This window comes from Pimephales promelas, chromosome 16, assembly GCF_988280905.1.
Source record: "Pimephales promelas chromosome 16, fPimPro1.hap1.1, whole genome shotgun sequence".
NCBI lineage: Eukaryota > Metazoa > Chordata > Actinopteri > Cypriniformes > Leuciscidae > Pimephales > Pimephales promelas.
The window spans coordinates 32,417,888-32,439,982 of record NC_142784.1 but is presented as its reverse complement, the minus strand read 5'-3'; the positions used below and the strand labels follow the sequence as shown (position 1 = coordinate 32,439,982).

The 22,095-nt window shown below is 35.3% G+C and overlaps 1 protein-coding gene across 1 annotated transcript in view; it reads right to left on the bottom strand.

The window, feature by feature from the left end:
* The window catches only part of cwf19l2 (CWF19 like cell cycle control factor 2), a 32,018-nt gene extending 9,950 nt beyond the window's left edge, over window positions 1-22,068 (bottom strand). The window contains exons 1-11 of the mRNA XM_039660484.2: window positions 21,927-22,068; window positions 17,105-17,215; window positions 15,344-15,457; window positions 15,122-15,232; window positions 14,411-14,530; window positions 14,005-14,098; window positions 12,360-12,475; window positions 9,457-10,163; window positions 8,696-8,798; window positions 5,623-5,838; window positions 4,653-4,790 (exon numbers count right to left, since the gene is read on the bottom strand). Of these exons, the coding sequence (XP_039516418.2) occupies window positions 4,653-4,790; window positions 5,623-5,838; window positions 8,696-8,798; window positions 9,457-10,163; window positions 12,360-12,475; window positions 14,005-14,098; window positions 14,411-14,530; window positions 15,122-15,232; window positions 15,344-15,457; window positions 17,105-17,215; window positions 21,927-22,019 (1,923 nt within the window). The 5' untranslated portion in view covers window positions 22,020-22,068. The remainder of the gene's footprint in view (window positions 1-4,652; window positions 4,791-5,622; window positions 5,839-8,695; window positions 8,799-9,456; window positions 10,164-12,359; window positions 12,476-14,004; window positions 14,099-14,410; window positions 14,531-15,121; window positions 15,233-15,343; window positions 15,458-17,104; window positions 17,216-21,926) is intronic.
* Between the last annotated feature and the right edge of the window lie 27 nt (window positions 22,069-22,095).

The window sequence follows — 22,095 nt, the reverse complement described above, 5'->3', positions numbered from 1 at the left end:
TAAGACAAGTACGTACTTGTAAATGTAAATGATCTTTTATTGGGTCACAAATCCTCAAACTACAGCAATATCAGTCCAAAATACTTTGGAATTAGTACATTATCTTGCAACCTTTATTTACCATCTACAATAAAAATAATAATAATAGCGAATTTTATTTATAATGTGCTTTTCTTAAACCCAAAACGCTACAGTGAAATAAAACAAAAAGAAACAATAAGACAAGAACAATATAAAAGTTACTTGAAAACAACCTTAAATGAGTCTTAACCAACTTTTTTTTTTACTATGTAAATCCATATCAATATACTATGATTCATGGCACTCTAATTATTATCTATGATAATATGCAGATTAGGAAGGAGCCATGCACTTTTCAGGAGAAATGAACCGCCATAAATATTACTATTGTAATTTTACAGTTGTAATGAACAATAAAATAATTATTATGTAATTTTTTCCTAAAAATTTAATTCTTACAGTGAAATCACAATAGTAATATTTCTTATTTTGTTTTTTTGTAGTCATTTAGTAATAATAATTAATATTATTAGACAAGTATGCATCATCACAATAATTCCATCACAGTTGGTCCTTCAATCTACTAATGTTAGTCAAAGGAAGATTCTCAAACTCAAAATATGTATTTTTAATTAAAATAAGAAAGATTATAATTCAATATTATTATTTTATAGCCATATTGATATATAATAAATAAAAAAAATGGCTAAATTGCACAGCAAACGTGGAAATCCAATTTTACTAATTATTAATCCAATTTTACTTAAAAAAAATATATATATATAAAATAAATTTTTTTAAAAATTTTTTTCAATTTTTGAATTTTTTAAAAATTCCAATTTTACTAATTATTAATCAGCAAAAAAATCCAACTCGATTTTTGATGTGATCTGATTGGGCAAACGGTCTTGAAACCCAACTGTGGAGCAGCGATTGGATTGGTCGTCAGGAGTCATGTGATCTGACTGCGGAGATACTGGTGAAACTGCGGGTCATTATCTAGAGTAACATCCAGAGAACAGCAGTGGCAGATGTGACCAGGCCACGGGGATTACACTAACAGTGTGTGTGTGTGTCACACTCTCTTCAGACACCAACACACACTAGAGTGAGAGAGGCTTAACGGTGTGGTTCAACAAGCAGACAAGGAGGCAATGTATCCGTAGCAACGGGTGATCTGTGTGGGAGCGTGTGTGTTCACACCGGCATGTTTGATTGACAGATGGAGAGGAGTCGAGGTGAGAGCGAGTGTGTTGGACAGTCTGCGATGAAATTCTACATTTATTCTCTGCATGGCTGCTTTTCTCCAGCTAAACCGTGAATAAAACACCTAGACAGACCGTTAGTGTGTGTGTCTGTGTGTAGTTCTGTCGGTTATTGTCTGGATTGCATGTACAGCACACAGGAGATAAACACACAAACCACTAAACTGGCATTTTCTGGAGAAAATAGTAGAGCTTGCCAGGCAGCAGAAGCAAAGTTTGAGGTAAATGTAGGTTGCAGAGAGCGTCCTGTGAATCGACACATAATAGCAGACCACACTGTGAAGCTGGATATAATACAAAAGAGCAAATAATACAATAACTTCTGGTTCTAGATTCTATTACTGTGAGTCAAATCCTGATTTTATATGATTTAAAAAAATCACTAAGTACATTTCATAATGCAAATAAATACAAGCGAGAAAACTTTGCATTTTTAGTATGCAAATATAAATTGCTGTTGATTGTATTTCACATTTTGGACATTCTGTTAATGTCAGTCAATGGGAGATGTGTAACTTTAATCTTATTTTTTAACCTTCTGGTGCAGTTCTGTTCAGAAAAATGTAACTTTTTTTTATCTTTTACTTCATCGGAATGGTTTGAAACTTGGTTTTGGCACTTGTGTGAACAAGAAAAAGAATCACGGACATGATTTGAGCTTAAATAGTTTGATTTTCTCGCACTTTCAGAGGAAAATATATTTCATATAAAAATGTTAACAAAATTATTTTTTTCCTTTTTCAATAATAAACTTCTTTGAATTTTTTGTTTCACTTTTTTTTTAACTTTAACTTTTCACATCAGCAATAATCTGAAAATTAAATTTTCAGATCTATGCTCAAAAAGTGATTAACAGCTAACAAATGGATCATAACGATACCATAAATAAAATTTAGCAGCATACCATTTCCTCAAAAAATACAAAATATCAAATTTAAAAAAAAAAATTATTGAACTAAATAGTACATTCATTTAGTTTAAATAAAAAATTCACCACGCGAAGAGAGCATAATATTTCATAAAATGATGATCACACAGCAACAGATGCAAAAAAAAGAGACCAAGCACATTACAGTGTGCAAACACCATGATGATGTCACTGGGATGTCAGTTAGATTTTGAATAACGAACATTCCGTCAGTGTGATGTAGACGTTCTAAAAATGATCTGCCAAAATGTTTGAATAGAGACTGACATTAAAGGGTTAGTTCACCCAAAAATGAAAATGATGTCATTAATGACACTCCCTGACGTCGTCCCAAGCCCGTAAGACCTTCAAAACACAGTTTAAGATATTTTAGATTTAGTCCTCCATTGGAAATGTGTGTACGGTATACTGTCCTTGTCCAGAAAGGAAATACAAACATCATCAAAGTAGTCCATGAGACATCAGTGGGTTAGTTACAATGTTTTGAAGCGTCGAAAATACATTTTGGTCCAAAAATAACAAAACTTTATTCAGCATTGTATCGTCTCCCGTTTCTTTTGTGGATCCGCGTTCAGTGCTGACGTGTGTCTGGTGCGGCTGAGCTTCGGTTACAGGCTGAGGGAGACGCACGCTGTACAAAACAATCTTCGCAAACATGTCTAATGATTTCCACACAGAGGAACACTTGCATTTTTCTCCCAGACATATTTATTTGAACCAGAATACACGGACACACCAGACGCACGTCAGCAGCGTCACTGAACGCGGATCCAAAACAGAACCGGAAGACGATACAATGCTGAATAAAGTCGTAGTTTTTGTTATTTTTGGACCAAAATGTATTTTCGATGCTTCAAAACATTGTAACTAACCCACTGATGTCACATGGACTACTCTGATGATGTCTTTATTTCCTTTCTGGACAAGGACAGTATACCGTACACACATTTCCAATGGAGGAGTAAATCTAAAACTGTGTTTCGAAGGTCTTACGGGCTTGGGACGACATGAGGGAGTGTCATTAATGACATGATTTTCATTTTTGGGTGAACTAACCCTTTAAGCAGCTCTGCACTGCGATTACACTAACTAACACTCAATCTTGCCTTCTGCCGATCAAACTGGGGAAATAAATATATTAATAACACTTTTAGATGCTATGTTATGGCAACTTGGCAGAGAGAGCGAAGTGGCGCTAAAATGTGCAAATGTTTGTCACTTTCATATTTCTCGTCTCCATGGCGACGGTGACGTCCGAGTTCACTCTGACAGATTTGAGAAGCCCTGCCCGGGTTACAGTCTGAGATGGGAGATTGATGACAGGAATACTGCGGCGTTTACTGCCACCGTCTGCTCTCGACGATAGATGAGCGCAGGGAAATGTACGGCTGTTTGTGTGTGTCTGCGCTTCAGAAACTCATTTATGAAATCTTTCCAGAAACTACCAAAACACTGGAAAGGAAAAATGTTTAGGTCTAAATTTAAGATCATTTAATCGAACTGCATATAAAATGTACATGTATTTGGATGCATTTGATTTAATGCAATGCATTTTTAACTGTATATTACATACATAAATATATATTAATATATTTAAAATGAACAGATTCTAAACAATTGTGATTATGTCATTCAAATCAAACTGACGCACATATAAAAAGTACCCGTTTCATCAATGTATGACTTACAATTGTCAATTTTTTATGCAATTCAAATGCATTAATCTTAGATTTATTAAGATTTTTCAAATGAGTCAAATGTGTAGTCATTATATTTGCTGCTCAATTGCAAATGTGTTGCATCTCATCCCTATTCTCATAACACATGAAGACTTCAGATGCAAAAGCCTCTAAATGCCATTTGAAATTTTCTTCTTTAATGATGATTTTTCTCAAAGTTCAGTAATTTCACTTAAATAACAATTAATAGGTAATTATCATAGCCATTTAAGTGAAATTACTGAACTTTGATAAAAATCATCATTAAAGAAGAAAATTTCAAATGGCATTTAGAGGCTTTTGCATCTGAACTCTTCACATATAAACGATCTCCAGTTGCTTTTTCACTGCAAATGTTTTCACGAACGTCCGTTTACAGACTTTCATTTACCTATGGAAGCTGGTTTCCGCCACAGAATAAAAATAAAAAAGGTAATTTTGACTTTTTATCTCATATTTGCATGATAAAAAGTCAGTTCTGTTTTTTTATACCATTTTTTAAATTAAACCTCAAACTGTTTAAATCTCACAATTCTGACTTAACTCACAATTAAGACTTTATATCATGCAATTCTGACTTTATATCTCCCAATTGCATGTTATAAAGTGAGAACTGTGTGATATGAACTTGTATTTATGAGATAAAATATTGTCTATTCTGTGGCGGAAGCACGCTCCCGTATTCATCCGCGTCTGGTGTGTGAGAGGACGGGCGCTCACCTTGGCGGCCATGCGTGAGTAAAGAGCGTTCTGGTCCTCCGCAGAGCTCATCTTCTCCCGCCTGACCATCTCTCGCAGATCCACACCATCATCATCCTCAAAGTAGCGCACACGCTCGCCGTCCTGATGCGTCTCAACCTAAAAACAAATCACACCAGAGGAGAAAATGTGATTGAAGTTGTAGTTTGCTTCAAGCTAATGCTAATTTAAAGCTAATGCTTGTTTTCCGTGTTCATCTTTCTTTAGTGTGTGATGTTTGAGTTCTTCACTATAGTATATCAGTGTTTCTGAACTTCTGAAACGCCTCCATTATAGTCTTGAGTTTCTTCAGGGAACGAACACGTCACAATATTCCTCATTATAATAATTAATGCGCAGAATAAAGGGGCGGGGCCCGGTTGAGTTAGTTAGTATTGTGTTAAACTCACTCGGCCAATCACAACACACTGATCCAACCGACCAATCAGAGCACAGTGTGCTTTTCAGAAGGCGGGGCTTCATAGAGACAGGAAGTAAACAGAGCGTTACTGACAGACTGGGAAGAGAGGAGCCGCAACAATGGAGAATATGAGGAAAATAATCAACATTCAAGCAGGGAAATTTATGAAAACTTGTTTCTGCTACAGAATAAAAAACTTTTTATCTCACTATTTAAGTTTTATCTTAGAATTTAACAAACAATTGGGAGAAATAAAGTCAGAATTGTGAGATATAAACTTTCCATTCAGTCATTTTTTCCTTAGAGTCAGACTTTATAACACACAATTGTGACTTTAGATCTCGCAATTCAGAGTAAATGGTAGCAATTATCTTTTAACATGTTTTATTCTGTGACGAAAACAAGCTCCTAGTAGAGCCCAAAAACAAAATCAAGACTGTAAAATAAGCATTAAAGTAAATAAACTCCAAACAAAGAACCAAAGCTAACCAAATCACATGGAAACGACCTGAGTGTGTGTGTGTGTCTCACCGCTTTCCGCTTCCTCCGTCCTCCTCGAGGCTCCAGTGTTTGCGACGGGGCGTTGACCGGCCAGGCTCGTCCCGACGGGTCGGTTCTGAACAACACCACTTCCTTCTCCGAGTCGGGCGGTGCAGACACCGGCGTGGTCTGGACTTTTCTCTGAGCTCGGCTCTCTTTGGCTTGACGGGCAGCGTCCATCTGAGCTTTCAGTTTGTCCACCAGGGCCTGTGGATATTCAACAGCAAAACACTGCATCGGTTTCTGACGGTCCACTTTTAGCATTCGAGAACAAGTCAAGACACCTTCGTTTATACAGCGCTTTAAACAATATGTGACCCTGGATCACATGTAGCACTAGTGTTGGGCGATATGCTATATTTTCATATCGTCCTATCGTCAGCCTGTGAGATCGGCGATACACGATAGTATCGTGAGGGGGCGGGGCTAACATTTGATTATTAACTTGATTATTTAGCCTACTCATTAATTTGCTTGTTTTATTAGCCTACTTCGTTTTGTATACGAGAATCTTTTTTCTATTTTGCTAGCAAAGGTGGAGTGTTTATTAATAGGATCAGGTTATTTCCTGGTATAGTGAGGTAAAAAAAAAAAAAGATCCTAATCCTTTTGTTTGTCAACGGGAAATTTACGGGCACATTAGCCTATTCTCATGCCGTTACATGCAGCATTTTGACTAGGGCCTATTTCTGCACGAGATGAAAACACGTTTTAATAATTTCTTGGGTCAGAAAAGGTCGGAGTTTGCGATATGTGCCCCCCTACCAGTGCGCTCTCTGCGCACTTCACATGCGCACTTCAGTAAGCACGAAGTACGCGGGTTAATGTGTTTTAAATGCCGGGAGAAACAAGAGCAAGGGCCAAACGTCTAGCTGAGTCGATCGGTTTATACTTATACTTATGACTTGACTCAGATAAAGGAAACGTTTACATGACCACATGCATTGTCAAGTTTATTCAACATAATCAGGTTAAGAAAGTCGTCGCATGTAAACGCGCTCAATCTCTGAAAGTGAAAGTAAAAACGGACTGCTTTCGGCATCTGCATTAACGCCGCGTTCCCTCAGAGACGACGATGATAACGGTAACTATAATACTATTTTAGTAATATTATTATTAATACTATTTAGTAATTGTATTGTTTTTAGTGTTAGTGTCATTAAACGTTTTGTTAATGTGTTACGGAAACAAAATACTGACGAACAACGATGCCGTTTTTATCTTGGATCTGTAGGAAATTGAATTTTGCGTCTGTTAAAACGAGCACACTTGATAATTTGTGAATGGATCACCTTGCAATTAAATTTTGATGTAGGATGTTTTTTAATCTGTTTTAAAAACATTCTCTTAGAGGAGTCCTCATTAGTGCGTGTGTTGTTGCAATTGTTATGAGATGATGTCGTTGTAAATTTAGGCAAGGCAAATTGATTGTAGTTCCTAATATTCATTTAATAACAATACTAGCTTTATAATAATAATAATAGGCCTAATAATAATAATTTAATACATGATGGTAAAACGAGCCAATTATCGTATTGATATCGTCAAAGGCATCTGCCATCGGCGATATGTCAGACTATCGTCGATACACGATACTATCGTCTATCGGCACAACCCTATGTAGCACGGGTATATTTGTGGTCAAAAAACACATTGTATGGGTCGAAATTATAACTTTTTCTTTTATGCCAAAAATCATTAGGTTATTAAGATATTTTGTACATTTCTGTAAACCTTATTTGTGTGAGTGAATGCATCAACATCGCGAACATAAACACACAACTTTATCCCTTCTGCATTGTTCAAATTCACTATCCTTTCGGTATGTTCGTGGCTATTTTTTGCATAAATCCATTAATCAACCTCAGTTCTGATCAAAACTACTGAATGTTTAAAAAAAAATCTGGATTTTAACTCAAATTCATAAATGTCGTCACTGATTTGGGGGAAAAAACACACACACAAAATAAGACTGAGTTTTTTTTTTTTTTTTGGACATGTCAAAGATTAGACACAACATTGGTTTTGATGCATTGTTAGTTTTTGTGCAGCATCAGATTTGAACTTTTTCTCCCTCATTTACTGTTTGTGGCTGTTTTGTTACTTCCATTATAACCACATTTTTTCGATTGCAAAGCCATGACACCATATAATCATGCATTTTTGATTTTTGGTGGTTTTCCATGTTGGGAAGAGGTCAAAATTGTAATTTTTCACCGTTGATAACCAGGTGGCAACATTAACCCTTTAGATAGGCCTGTGCAAAAAAAGCTTTTTTAATTAATCTGCTGCATTTTTACAACAGTTTAAAGTAGTGGCTGAATATAATGAAAGGGTAGTGAACTTTCCCAGAGTGTACTGAGAAAATATTCAAAGCATTTTCCCAAAATATGTGTCAAAATAAGATTTGTCACCAAAAATCATTCCATTTGCTGAAACACGGAAAAAGTTATGGCCAAATTAAGACTCAAAAATACCCCATAGTGCCTGCAAACATCGTCAACAACACATTAGGGTTAAAGGAGATTTTCTCAATGTTTCGATTGTTTTGCACCCTCAGATTCCGGATGTTCAAATAGTTATATCTCGACCAATATTGTCCTATCCTAACAAACCATACATAAATTGGAAAGCTTATTTATTCAGCTTTTTCAAAGAATTGGCGCATGCGAGTTGGTTTTGTGAAGAAACCAGCAGATCTAGAATAAAGTTAATGTCCAGCTCAAGTTAGTTTTGATCGATCCACTTTCATTGCAAAGATCATTAGTTATTAACTTAGGGGCCGCTAACACGACACCGTTCAAACACAAAACCCTTAACACTTATCTGAATAACAACAGTGCCTGTCAAAACAGTGCCTATTTTTGAAAAATCTGTGATTCTGTGTACAAATTTCAAAAATGCAAACCTGTGGAAACAGAGACGGCGTGCACATGCGTATTACGTGTTTAGTCTATAGGTATGCGTGTTTAAATGTGTGTGCGCAGGCGTGTACAACAGTCTGTTTCCTATTTAGACAGCATTTTCTGTCTAGGTACATCACTCAGAGTTTTGATGAGCTCACCGTGTTTCCCATGAGTTCTGCCTTGACCAGTTTGGCTCCCAGTTTATTCATCTCTTCATCCGTTAGGATCAGCTCTTCCTCCTCCTCTTCCTCACTCTCTGAACTGGAAGATTAGCAAACAATCAGTTTTAGCATAACACAAGCATTCACAAAAGCATGAGTAAAACTGTCAAGAACCTTTATAGAACAAATCAATGTCCCATGAATGCATTACTAGATACCAATTTCGAATAATCGTGTTGATTCATACAGATTTGCTTACAAATCACGTTCGACCAATTAAAGAAAGACATGGGGGTGAGTAAATTATCAGCAAAAGTGTTTTTAAAAGTGAACTACTCCTTTAATGTAGAAGAAGCCTAAAATCAACTGGAAGTGAGTGACACAATTTACAAATGGTGGCGCCACTGTAAGTTAGATTGAGTTAACGAATCTTTTTTCGAGTCATTTCGTTCGTTGAATAAACCAAATGACGATTGATGAACGAGTTCGAACAGGAGAGTCACGAACGTGCATCACAGAACAGAGCAAGGCGAGCATTTGTGCTCATAAAACATAAACTTTTGTATTTATTTTTTAAATGACCGATGGTTTGGCTTGATAAGACCCTTATTCATCGCCTGGTGTCGTTTAAAGCCCTTTGAAGCCGCACTAAAACTGTCTTTTGGATCTTGAACCGTTTGGACCCCATTGAAGTCCATTATATGGAGAAAATCCTGGAATGTTTTCATCAAAAACAGTCTCCTATATTTCGTTCTGACCTGCTCACTGTTGCTTTGCTCTCCTCCAGAAGGGCGGTGCTCTTCTCTGTGCGTTTCTGTGGGGTTGGCGTTGTCTTTGAATCACTGCTCTTCCTCCAGGCCGCTACAAGCCCATCATCATCATCATCATCATCAGGTTTTCTGAATCCTGTCCTCTGATTGGATGTCCCCTTCTGCACCCCCCTCCTCGCCGCTGGCCCTGCGCTCATATCCTCATCGGCATCGGAGGGTTTGAGGAACTTGTCACTGAGGCTGTACAGAGAGGAAGTGATGCGTCTCTGAGACTCCGGATCCTCGTCTGGATCCGGCCCGGATCTCTGATCGCGTTCCTCGTGGTCGAGAGACATTCTCTCAAAGTCTCGTTCTCTCTCTCTCTTAGCATTTGGAGATTTGTCTCGGCGTCCTCTCCTCCGTTCTTCATTCTCTCTCCCTTCTTCTCTCCTCCATCTCTCCCTCCTTTCTTCGCTTTCTTCTCTCTTCCATCTCTCTCTCCCTTCATCTTTCTTCCATCTCTCTCTCCCTTCATCTCTCTTCCATCTCTCTCTCCCTTCATCTCTGTCATCTCTCCTGCATCTCTCTCTCCATTCGTCTTTCTCATCTCTCCTCCATCTCTCTCGTTCCTCGTTTCGGTCTCCTCTCCTCTCACCCCTCTCTCCAAACGCGACCTCCTCCGCCTCTCGCAGTTTCTTCTGGAACTCCTCCATGGACTACAGAGGGAAGAGAGAACCATCATAACATCATTAAGGCCAGTTTGCACCGAGAGCGGAGCAGATTCGCTCGAGTTTAGTACGTCACCCCCCGGTGGGAAACGGTGCACTGAAAACATTCAAAATAGCTTTATGGGTTTCAGAAGAGAAAATAACCGTGAGCTCCATATGTCAACATGATTTCAACTTAATTTAAAAAAAAACATTTTTTGTTAGCTATACTACCCATGAATCCTGAAGAAAAAGAACCATCTTTTTTACTTATTGCATTTATCTAATATTGGAATAATACACACGTATATATATGTGTGTAAATATGTGTGGGTGTGTGTGTATATCTGAATGTGTATATGTATGTGTGTATATACATTTATACAGATGATAGATAGATAGACTATGTTATATTATGAACATATATTAATATTAGGGCTGTGCAAAGATTAAATTGCAATTAATCAAATCCAAAATAAAAGTTTGTGTTTACATAATATATTTGTGTGTGCTGTGTGTAATTATTTTGTATATATAAATACACATACATGCATGTATATATTTAAGAAAATGTGTTATTAATATATAAAATATGTATATTTATATTAGGGCTGGGAAAAGATTAATCGCATCCAAAATAAAAGTTTGTGTTTACTTAATATATGTGTGTGTAGCATGTATAATTATTTTGTATATATAAATACACACACATGCATGTAAACATTTAAGATATATTTGCATGTATATACTTTATATATATTTATACAAAATTAATATTATACATAAATATAAATATTTGATATATTAATAACAAATTTTTCTTAAATATATACAAGCATATGTGTGTTTTTAAATATACAAAATAATTACACACACATATATTATGTAAACACAAACTTTTATTTTGGATGCGATTAATCACAACTAATTTTTGCACAGCCCTAATATATATAAATACACACACATGCATGTGTATATTTAAGAAAATGTGTTATTAATATATAAAATATGTATATTTATATTAGGGCTGGGAAAAGATTAATCGCATCCAAAATAAAAGTTTGCGTTTACATAATATATATGTGTGTAGTGTGTATAATTATTTTGTATATATAAATACACACACATGCATGTAAACATTTAAGAAATATTTGCATGTATATACTTTACATATATTTATACAAAATTAATATATTATACATAAATATAAATATTTGATATATTAATAACACATTTTTCTTAAATATATACATGCATATGTGTGTTTTTAAAAATACAAAATAATTACACACACATATATTATGTAAACACAAACTTTTATTTTGGATGCGATTAATTGCAATTAATTTTTGCACAGCCCTAATATATATAAATACACACACATGCATGTATACATTTAATTAAATGAGTAATTAATATATAAAACATAGATTATGTGTTTATATATATACAGTATTTACGTGCAAATAAACATGCATGCATATGTATTTCTGTATACAAAATAATTGTAGACAGCACACACACATATATTATGTAAACAAACTTTTATTTTGGATGCGATTAATCGCAATTAATCTTCGCACAGCCCTAATTAATATACAGCCTAATAAACCTACAGGCGTCTGTGTCATTATTGTCAATCAAAGAACAAAAGCAACAGAGAATCCCTCACTGATCTTGACTGAATAACTTTTGTAACTTTAATAAGGAGTCATCTATATTTTATTTCTAAAAAGAAAACCAAGTTATTTTACGTGAATTTTCAATTTCTGAACTTTGCATCTATTTGTGCTATTGCTAATTTGCTTATTTGTTCTTATAGTATTACTGACTTGAAAATAATATTAGTTAGTCTAGTTTATAGTCTTTTTTATTATTTATTTGTCTTATTTTTATTCAGCTACAACAGAATGTTTTGCAAAAAAAACTATTTGACTTTTCCTTCTCTTTTTTTTTTTTTTTTACCACAACGGGGAAAATCAATAAGCAGAATCGGAATCGCAAAATAATTAAACAATACCCAACTATTAAAATTAAATAACATGACAATATTGCATCCTTATTGGTTGCTACAGCAATGAAATCCAGCATGACCAGTTTCATGAATGAATGGCTTCTTCAATCGCAGGGGAAGAAACAGTGTGTTGAATTAAAGAGAGATGTGTGTTTGTTTACCACTGTGTGTGTGTGTGTGTGTTTGCTCACCCCGTATCTCTCCGCCACCACACTCTCCACACTGCGCTGTTCTCTGTCAGCCTGCTCTTTCATCCTCTGATAGGACTTTCTGAGCCAGCTCACCCCTCCATCATTCACCACTCCAGCTGAGGGAGAGAGAGAGAAATCTGTGTAAAACATCTGTGAAATAAACACTTCCCGCTCAGCAGGTACCGAGCACAGATAAGAGCGACTGCACTGTCAACATGAAACGCCCCATTCTAATAACGTGACATATTTCAGAATGAAACGGCGCATTGAAACGACAAAAAGAAAATCAATCATGAAAAATTCAAGAGGACGAGAGCAGCATGTTGGCTTTAAACCGAGTCGCAGCCAACAAAGCTTAAAGGAGTAGTTCACTTTAAAAAAAAACTTTTGCTGATAATTTACTCACCCCACGTCTTTCTTTCTTCAGTCGAAAAGAAATGAAGGTTTTTGATGAAAACATTCCAGGATTTTCTCCATATAATGGACTTCAATGGGGTCCAAACGGTTCAAGATCCAAATGAGAGTTTCAGTGCAGCTTCAAAGGGCTTAAAAACAACACCAGATGATGGATAAGGGTCTCGTTGAATAATAAATACAAAAGTTTAAGTTTATAAGCACAAATGGTCGCCTTGCTCTGTTCTGTGATGAGCGTTCATGACTCTCCTGTTCAAACGCAAAATGAACAAATCTTTTCGTTCGTTGAATAAACCAAATGACTCGAAAAAAGATTTGTTCATTTTGATGAACGAGTTTGAACAGGAAAGTCACGATCGCGCATCACAGAACAGAGCAAGGCGAGCATTTGTGCTTATAAAACTTAAACTTTTTTATTTATTTATTTATTTAATGAGCGATCGTTTGGCTAGATAAGACCCTTATTCATCGTCTGGTGTCGTTTAAAGCCCTTTGAAGCTGCACTGAAACTCTCATTTGGACCTTGAACCGTTTGGTCCCCATTGAAGTCCATTATATGGAGAAAATCCTGGAATGTTTTCCTCAAAAACCTTAATTTCTTTTCGACTGAAGAAAGAAAGACGTGGACATCTTGGATGACATGGGGGTGAGTAAATCATCAGCAAAAGTGTTTTTTTAAAAGTGAACAACTCCTTTAATAGTTTCACAAAGTTTTTTATGAAGTTTGGTCCAAATTGCAGCTTATTTTGGACGAAAACTGACCACTTAGAAATGGAAAATGTTAAATGCTACCCTTTAACAATAAGCATTTCTGTTAATCGAAATACGTTAAAATGTCAAAGGTCATTGCTGAACTGCTCTACACTGAACACATTTGGTGTATGATTGAAAAACAATTTTTTTTTTACTCAGAAATTGCAAGTAAATTTCACACATAAACAGACATTTTCAAGTAGAAAAACAGAAATAGTATTTTCCTGTAAAATGTAACGTACGTTTTTATGGATTTTTCACCAGCGACTGTGAGATAAAAATAATCTCTCGAAGTCTGACCATCTCAGATCGTCAAATTTATAATTGATTATTTATTTGAATGTTGAATTACGAGCGGCAAAAAGTTCACGCCTTTAAAAACATTGTGATTTCCTCACTTTTGATGTAGAACAAAATGGTGTTTAGGATCGAATCCAATCATATATTTCTAAATTAGGCCCGTCGTTTCGGCATTCACCTTTTCTAACCGCAGTTCTGGAAGTGGCCTCTGGGGGCAGACCACTTCCTCCATCTTTCCAGTAAGGGTTCAACTCTAACTTGTGAAGACCAGCCTGAGAGATAGAGAGAAACACACAATAAACACAAACACACACTCATCGTACAACAAAACACGTTCTCCGAAAGTGATCATTTCAACACATGGTTTGATTGCTTGGTTTGAACCGTTTGCATCAAAGATTTTTAACATGCTAAATCCTGAAGTATCCCTTTAAAGTACTATAATAGAGTCCAGTAGTGTAAAGGTGGATCTTCACCAAATAATAATATAAAAAGTCAGTTTTGAGTGTCCTGATGGCATTGATGTCAGCATGAACCAGCCAATATTTTACACAATGTTGTTTGAAGACACAAACGTCGCTCACCTGTTCAATAGCCTTTGCTTTCTCCCTCTCCACCTCTTTCTCTGCTTCTTTCTGCGCTCGTTTCTCCGCCACGGAGGTCGTCTTCATCGCCAGGAAGTCAAAGGTCATCCATTCATCTCTCTAGGAAAGGTCAAACAGACAAAGACTATAAAAAAAACTAGATTAATGCATTGTTATGCCCAATAAAAAAATTTTAAGCTGCTAACAAACAAACATTCTGGAGGATGAAAAAGCGTTTGTCATGTAATTGTCTTTCACAAATCTTTCGCATCTTCATCACATCACTGGACACACACACACATCGCACCAGCTCTCTTTGAAAATGAATGACTTGCGGTCGCTTTGCAAACGGATGTCAGTGTGACGCTCCCTCGCGGCTCAGAGAGCGCTCTTCAATTCCAGTAATAACAGTATTGAAGTTTCCACAAGTGGCTTTGCTGTGTAGGACAACAATCACCCACTCTTACACACTCTTATAATCTCAATGTCTGAAGACTGTGATTACAGACCGCAGCCAGGATGGTCATCGGATCACAGTAAACCGCTGGACGACAAACCGCCTCCATTAAGCAGAGTTATTACATGGCTCGGTGGAATACTTGATTCTGATTGGTCAATAGTGCCATTCAGCGGTATATTATTCCCAGACCCTCCTGATCATCCTGGGGGGGGGGGGTTCATCATCATCCCTTACATAGACTAGGATCTTACTTGGTTAGTACTGGCCACTGTCGATGTGGGCGTGGCCTCAAGCTCCGCCTTCCCTGGCTTGTCTCCGCCCCCTGAAGGAAGCTGGGCCTCCACCCACTCCTCCTCTGAGTCCTGAAAACAAATATTTTCAACAACAAACGATATTTCAGCAACATTTCAGACATGAAAACCTGGAAAAAAAACGGATTAAATCTGGCATTAAAATGTGTTTAACGCACATACTTGAGAGCTGTCACATGATGCATTTTCCTCTTTCCTGGCTTTCTTCTTCTTCTCTTTCTTCTCCTTTTTTGCCTTCTTTTCCTTTTTCTTTTTCTTGTTTTTCACTGCATGCTCCTGAGTGCAAAAAAACAAAACAAAATGTGAATCCATTATGGAAAGAAACATGCACCATCACAATAGACAACAAGAAACTTATTTCGTAGCATTTTACCTTCTACAATACGATAAGCAATATCAAGTCGAAGTAAAGAGTTGACTTTACAAATCAGGATTTGACTGGATTGAGAAATTTAAAGGATTAGTTCACTTTTGAAAAAACTTTTGCTGATAATTTACTCACCCCCATGTCATCCAAGATGTCCATGTCTTTCTTTACTCAGTCGAAAAGAAATTAAGGTTTTTGATGAAAACATTCCAGGATTTTTCTCCATATAATGGACTTCAATGGGAACCAAACGGTCCAAGGTCCGAAAGATAGTGTTAATAACAGTTTCAGATGCAGCTTCAAATGTCTTTAAACGACACCAGACGATGAATACGGGTCTTATCATGCGAAACGATCGGTTATTTCAAAACTTATTCCAAAAATTTAACTTTTCTAAGGACAAATGCTAGCCTTGCTCTATTCTGTGAGGCGCGTTTGCAACGTCGCGTAATACGTAATTACGTTCAAAAGGTCACGGGCGACGTAGCCAGAACTACAGAGTCAGTGTTTACAAGTTGAACGCATAGGTTGAACGTGCAAACTAACTCAAACGGCGTTTACAAAAAAGGAATTAAAAGGTAAAACAACGATGTCGGACGATTTTGATTCGGTACTTCCGGCTACATCGCCCGTGACCTTTTGAACGTAATTACGTATTACGTGACGTTGCAAACGCGCCTCACAATATATTACAAGGCTAGCATTTGTCCTTAGCAAAGTTACATTTTTGGAATAAGTTTTGAAATAACGGATTGTTTCGCATGATAAGACCCTTATTCATCGTCTGGTGTCGTTTAAAGACATTTTTGAAGCTGAATCTGAAACTGTTATTAACCGTCTTTTGGACCTTGGACCGTCTGGTTCCCATTGAAGTCCATTATATGGAGAAAAATCCTGGAATGTTTTCATCAAAAACCTTAATTTCTTTTCGACTGAGGAAAGAAAGACATGGACATCTTGGATGACATGGGGGTGAGTAAATTATCAGCAAAAGTTTTTTCAAAAGTGAACTAATCCTTTAAGGTGCTGTATATGATATTATTGACAGATAGGATTTTTCCCTGTCTGTGTAGCATTGGTCAAATCAGAAATGGCAACTTTATTATATTATATAATAATTTCCATCCAAAATTGAGTTTGGTCAGTAAAGCTATTTTAAGAAATCAATACTTTCATTCAGTAAGGGTGCATTTAATTGATCAAAAGTGATAGCAAAGCATTTATAATGTTAAAAAAGACTAAACGCAGTATAAACTTCACAGAAATATGAACTGTTTTCAACATTGATAATAATCATAAATGTTTCTTGAGCATCATATCATGATATTAGAGTGATTTCTGAAGGATCATGTGACACTGAAGACTGGAGTAAGATATTCACATAGAAAACTTGCATTTGCAATTGTAATAAAAATATGTGTTTTTGCAGTATTTTAATCAAATAAATACAGCCTTGTATTTTCCAAAAAACGTACCAACCTGAAGTTATTTTAGGAATCATCCTCAACATAAAAAACAAACATTTCTCATCATCGTTCAAGAGTTTGACCTCTGACCTGGCCAATCTGCTGCAGTCGCAGGTCAACATCGGGAAGCATCCATGTGTCCTCACCCCTGGCCTTCCTCTCGGCCTTCCTCCTCTCCTCTTTCTCATACTTCTCTTTCGCCTAAACAGAAGAGGAAAGCGGACAAGGATTACATGTCGTTTTAATTCTAATTGCGTATTTGTCTGGGGTGATAAAGGTTTGTCGGGTCGTTTCCTGGGGTAATGTGTGCACAGAGAAACCCAACACAGATGGAGGAGCGTGATGCTCTTACGAATGGACGTTTTTTTCTTTTTTTTCTTTGTTTAACCCCTTAACTGTCACCGTCCCGGTACCGGGACGCCTAACTTTACTTCACTATATTTCTATTAAATCCTAATCTAATTATGACAAATTATATATTGTTGGAAAGGTCTAAGACTTCTAAATAGATATTCTACCCCTGTTGTGTGTTAAAAAATGATGTAGGAAGAGTAATTGATGAATTTATGACAAGAGTGCACCTCAAAAAAACTGCTTCATAACAGGAGTTTTGACCTTTGTCACAAAAAGTCGATGAACCCACTTTTAATCATTGAAACTTCTGTTTTCAAGCTAAAAGTTCATAATAAACATATAATCTAGTATTTTTCAATAAAAAATTATAGTACAATATTATCCTCTAAAATTGATAATATTTATATTCATCATCCTCTAAAATATAATATTATTTTTTATCGCCTTTTTTATTATATCACATATTTTAGTAGTTATCATTAATTAGGTATCATTTGAAAGCTTATAAACTCAGAATTCATCGTGTGAACTGTTTTATAATTGAAGGTTGCGTTACCATAGAAACGGTACTTATTTTATCAGGCTCCTCCCCTTTTGGGCATCATTATATTTCATAATTTATGATCAAAACCTTTTCTAATCTTGACAAAACTGATATTGTCAGAAAGGTCAGAGTCTCAAGGTTCCAAATTTTGTGACAGAATTGGTATTTGGACAGAAATGTATTAATTTGTTAAGGCAGAATGTATACAACTAAATTCAATGGAATTCAATGGCACCCGGTGGCTATTTTTGTTACTACGCCTAAACAAAATCTCATAGGAACTTCAATTTTTGTGATATCAACTTCAAATTTGGAACATAACTTGATAAGATGTATGGCTTTGATTTTATAGAAATTTTAGAGTAACAAATATTTTCTAAAATATATATTATATCAATTTATATAAAATAAAAAATATGTAGTACAGTATATTTAATTTACTGTAAATTTAAACTTCCATAACTTTTTCATACTTTCATTTTTTGAAGTGTTTATATATTATATTCCAAAGCATTCTTAAATTACAACCATTTAAGTTTGAATAGTGCATTTTAACCCCCATTCTCAAAAAGGGTGGTGACAGCTAAGGGGTTAAGCAAATGTTTATTTGTTCTATAAAAGGCCAAACTGGCCTTAAACACAGAAAATGACATTTTAAATTAGAGGCAAACACTGTATTTAAATCTCGATCCAAACATGCTATATAAACATCTGTTTTTTTTAATTTAAATTAGATTGTGTAATGTCAAGATTTTAGGTCCTTGCACACAGAGTCTGAAATTTTGCACGTTAAAAAATAAACACGATCTCATGTTTTGTCAATCACGCTGCCTCCGAAACTTTCATCCGTCATTAAAAAATTCGGATTGTGTTCGTTTTTCTGCGTTTTACGCAATTAGCAAGCATTTTGAAGGGTGTTTTGACAATTCAGAGCTAAATCAGTGAGCAAGGACCTTTAGGGGGCTTTTTTTTTTACATTTTAGGTAACATTTTATTTGAAGGGGTGTGCATAAGACTGACATGACACGTTCATAATCATGACATGACATATTTCTTGAATATGAAGGAGGTATGCATGTTTATGACAACTGTCATTAAGTGTCATTTGCTCAATTATGATATTTTAAATGCAAATATGACATTGTTTGAGATGCCTTTGCAATGACACCTTGACATAAACCAATAAATCATATAATATGTCATAAATGTGTCTTAAACATGACATAGCAGATTAATAATCAAACTTAAGAAAGCACTTAGCTTTATGGGTTAACATTACATTAAATTGTCATGTGGTTGGTTTTTCCAACTACAGAGGTAAATAAATAATTTGCATAATTAAACATACAAACTTAAATTACATTTTTTTATACACTTGTGTAAGTAATCAATCAACTGAGGAAGGTTCATGGTGATATCTACTATTTAAAAATTGTACCCTATTCACCTGTAGTGTTTTGTGAGAAAAAGAAAATGCCATCATAACTTTACCAAAGACAGTCAGTTCCCTTCTGAGATACATTCATATAAACCCTTCACCCATAATTCAATATTATATTTTTCGTACAATATTTTGAACGTCATCACGCGCAGTATTTTCTCTGTTCTCCTGGTTTCTGTTAACGTCCTGTTTACAGACTTCCCTAATACTTCCACACAAATGACGCAGTTTGTGTGCATGTCCGGAACAGAGATCGGACTAAATAAAACAAAAAAATGTAGATTTATGCCTGGTGTATCTCTAGATAACACAGACACAGAATGTGTTTTTTCATCAATGGTTCCATAAAGAAACTTTAACATCCATGGAACTCTTCTATTCCACAAAAGGTTCTTTATAGAATGAAAAGGTTCCAAATGTTACTCTTTTTTGAAATGTTCTTCGCACTAAGAAAAAATAAATGGTTATTTTAAGAACTGATCACTGAAAGGTTATTCTATGGCATCACTGCCAAAAACAACAAAAACTTTAAGAGTTTGAAACGTTTTCTTAACTTTTGTTTTATTATAGTTTAAGTCATTTTTGTTATTGGTATTTTTATATTTAAAATTAGCTGTGATTTATTTTTAAATTAGATAAAATGATTTTAGTTTTTATTCAAGTCTTTTAAGTTTAAACTTGTCACTTAATATTTATACTTCGTTTTTAATTGAAATTACAGACAATGATTTGATAACACTTCACAATTAGGTATCATTTGCTAACATGAACTTATAATGAAAACTACTTCTAAAGCATATTAATCTTCATTAATATTACTTTATATATAACATTTACTAACACATTATTCAAATCAAAAGTTGTACAGTTGTAGTTTTATTTACTAACTTTAACAAAGATTAATACATACCGTATCATACGTATTCATCGTTGTTAGTTCATGTTTCATTTACAAATGGGACCTTATGTAAAGTGTTACCAATGATTTTTAGTATATGATGCAACAAAAACACCAGAGGAAATCAGAGAATAAGGAAATGATGTTGAATTACATGGCATCAACTTTAAATAAACGTTTTAAAAAAATCAAATATCAGTGATGTTTCTATTCTCCTGCTAATCATCATTAGACATCAGGAGGGGAACGTGATCAACCCGGACATTATCCAGAGAACGTTTACCTGCACTGAACATCTACAGGTGACTGACAATTTCATACTAATTTAAAAGAGATGCATACCATGTTTTATGTTAAGAAAGAAGCTTACAGAAGTAGCTTAACTAACCCGATTTACATATTTAAAGGCCTGACTGCTTAAAAACAAAGAGCATCAGAACTCCCTGCAAAAAGGAGGAAAACATTTTGGTTCGAACCCTTCTCATAATAGCTCATACTGTATAAACATAAATTGCAAATATGTTTAATTCTCTATGTTTTCATCCAAATTGACACTTGTGGATGACTGTGTTCATCAGACTATGGACTGGTATCGCCCCCTGAAGGTAGTGTAACGCCAGTTCAGCTCAGAACTAACTAGTGACCAAAAAAACAACCAAACAATTGATTTCAGATATTAAAAATGTGAGAGACGACAAAACAAACAAATCTAATGGCGGATGATGTGCAAGAAGAATGTCCTCGGGTTTCCCCCCCAACAAAACTGATCTCTGATCATAACTGTGTGCAACATATTGGATATTTATGATTAGAGATCGTGAGGCGCTGACGTTCTTCTGAGCAGATTCAATCACTCTTAACACATCATCATACCACAAGAAAATCTGTTAAATCACACACACACACTACAAGATGGTGGGTCAAAAATTAGCATCATTATCTTGTAGTGTGTGTAAGCCTTTAATCAGCCATAATATCATGCTATTTTGAGATGATGATTGTGACTATTTTACAAAAATACTAACATCTTTGTCAATAAAAAACAAAAAACATTTTTAACAAGTTTTGAATATTGTCATGTGATTATATTTCAATTGTGAGAACATTTAATTTGGCGTGATTAAATTATATAAAAGCTTTACAGTTGGTGATTTGTAGTGTATAACTTCGATTTGATTATGTATTACGTCAATTCTCCTTCAAATTACACATAATTAACGTTGGATAACCAAAGACAATATATATTATTTGGTCATTATGAAATATTGTGTGGGCTAAGCCATATTTCTTAAAATTGAATGACACTGGGTTTAATGTTAAATCTGAAATGACTACGTGTACTTAATAAATGAAATCTATTCAATACAAGTCGATGTTCATAATTAATTCAGCCAGATATTGACAAATATTGGGAAAAATGATACATAAATCACCTCAGATGTTGAGGAATCATTTCTGAAACCCAGCTATAAGACATCTGATCACAAAACATAACTGACACAAAAAACATGAATTCAGAAAAACGGTAAATTAATGAAAGTATGAATGACGAATGAGAGATGAATGTAAACAGATCCGTTAAAACAAAAATCGCTTCTAATTCTTGACGGTATTCAAGTCTTAAACCGACTGAATCCGTTATTAGATGTTAGTTTAAAGAGTTTGTTTGTTTTACCTGCTGTAAAACGTGTGCTCGTTCTTCTCTTTTGGACTCTTTTCTAGATTTAATGCTGTTTGAGCTTTCAAAACTCACACCGAACGCCGCCATGATGCTGTCGCAAACGTGACCTCACTGTCGTAAACATCTACCGTAATGCGTCATGAATGCGACAGATGCTACTCGC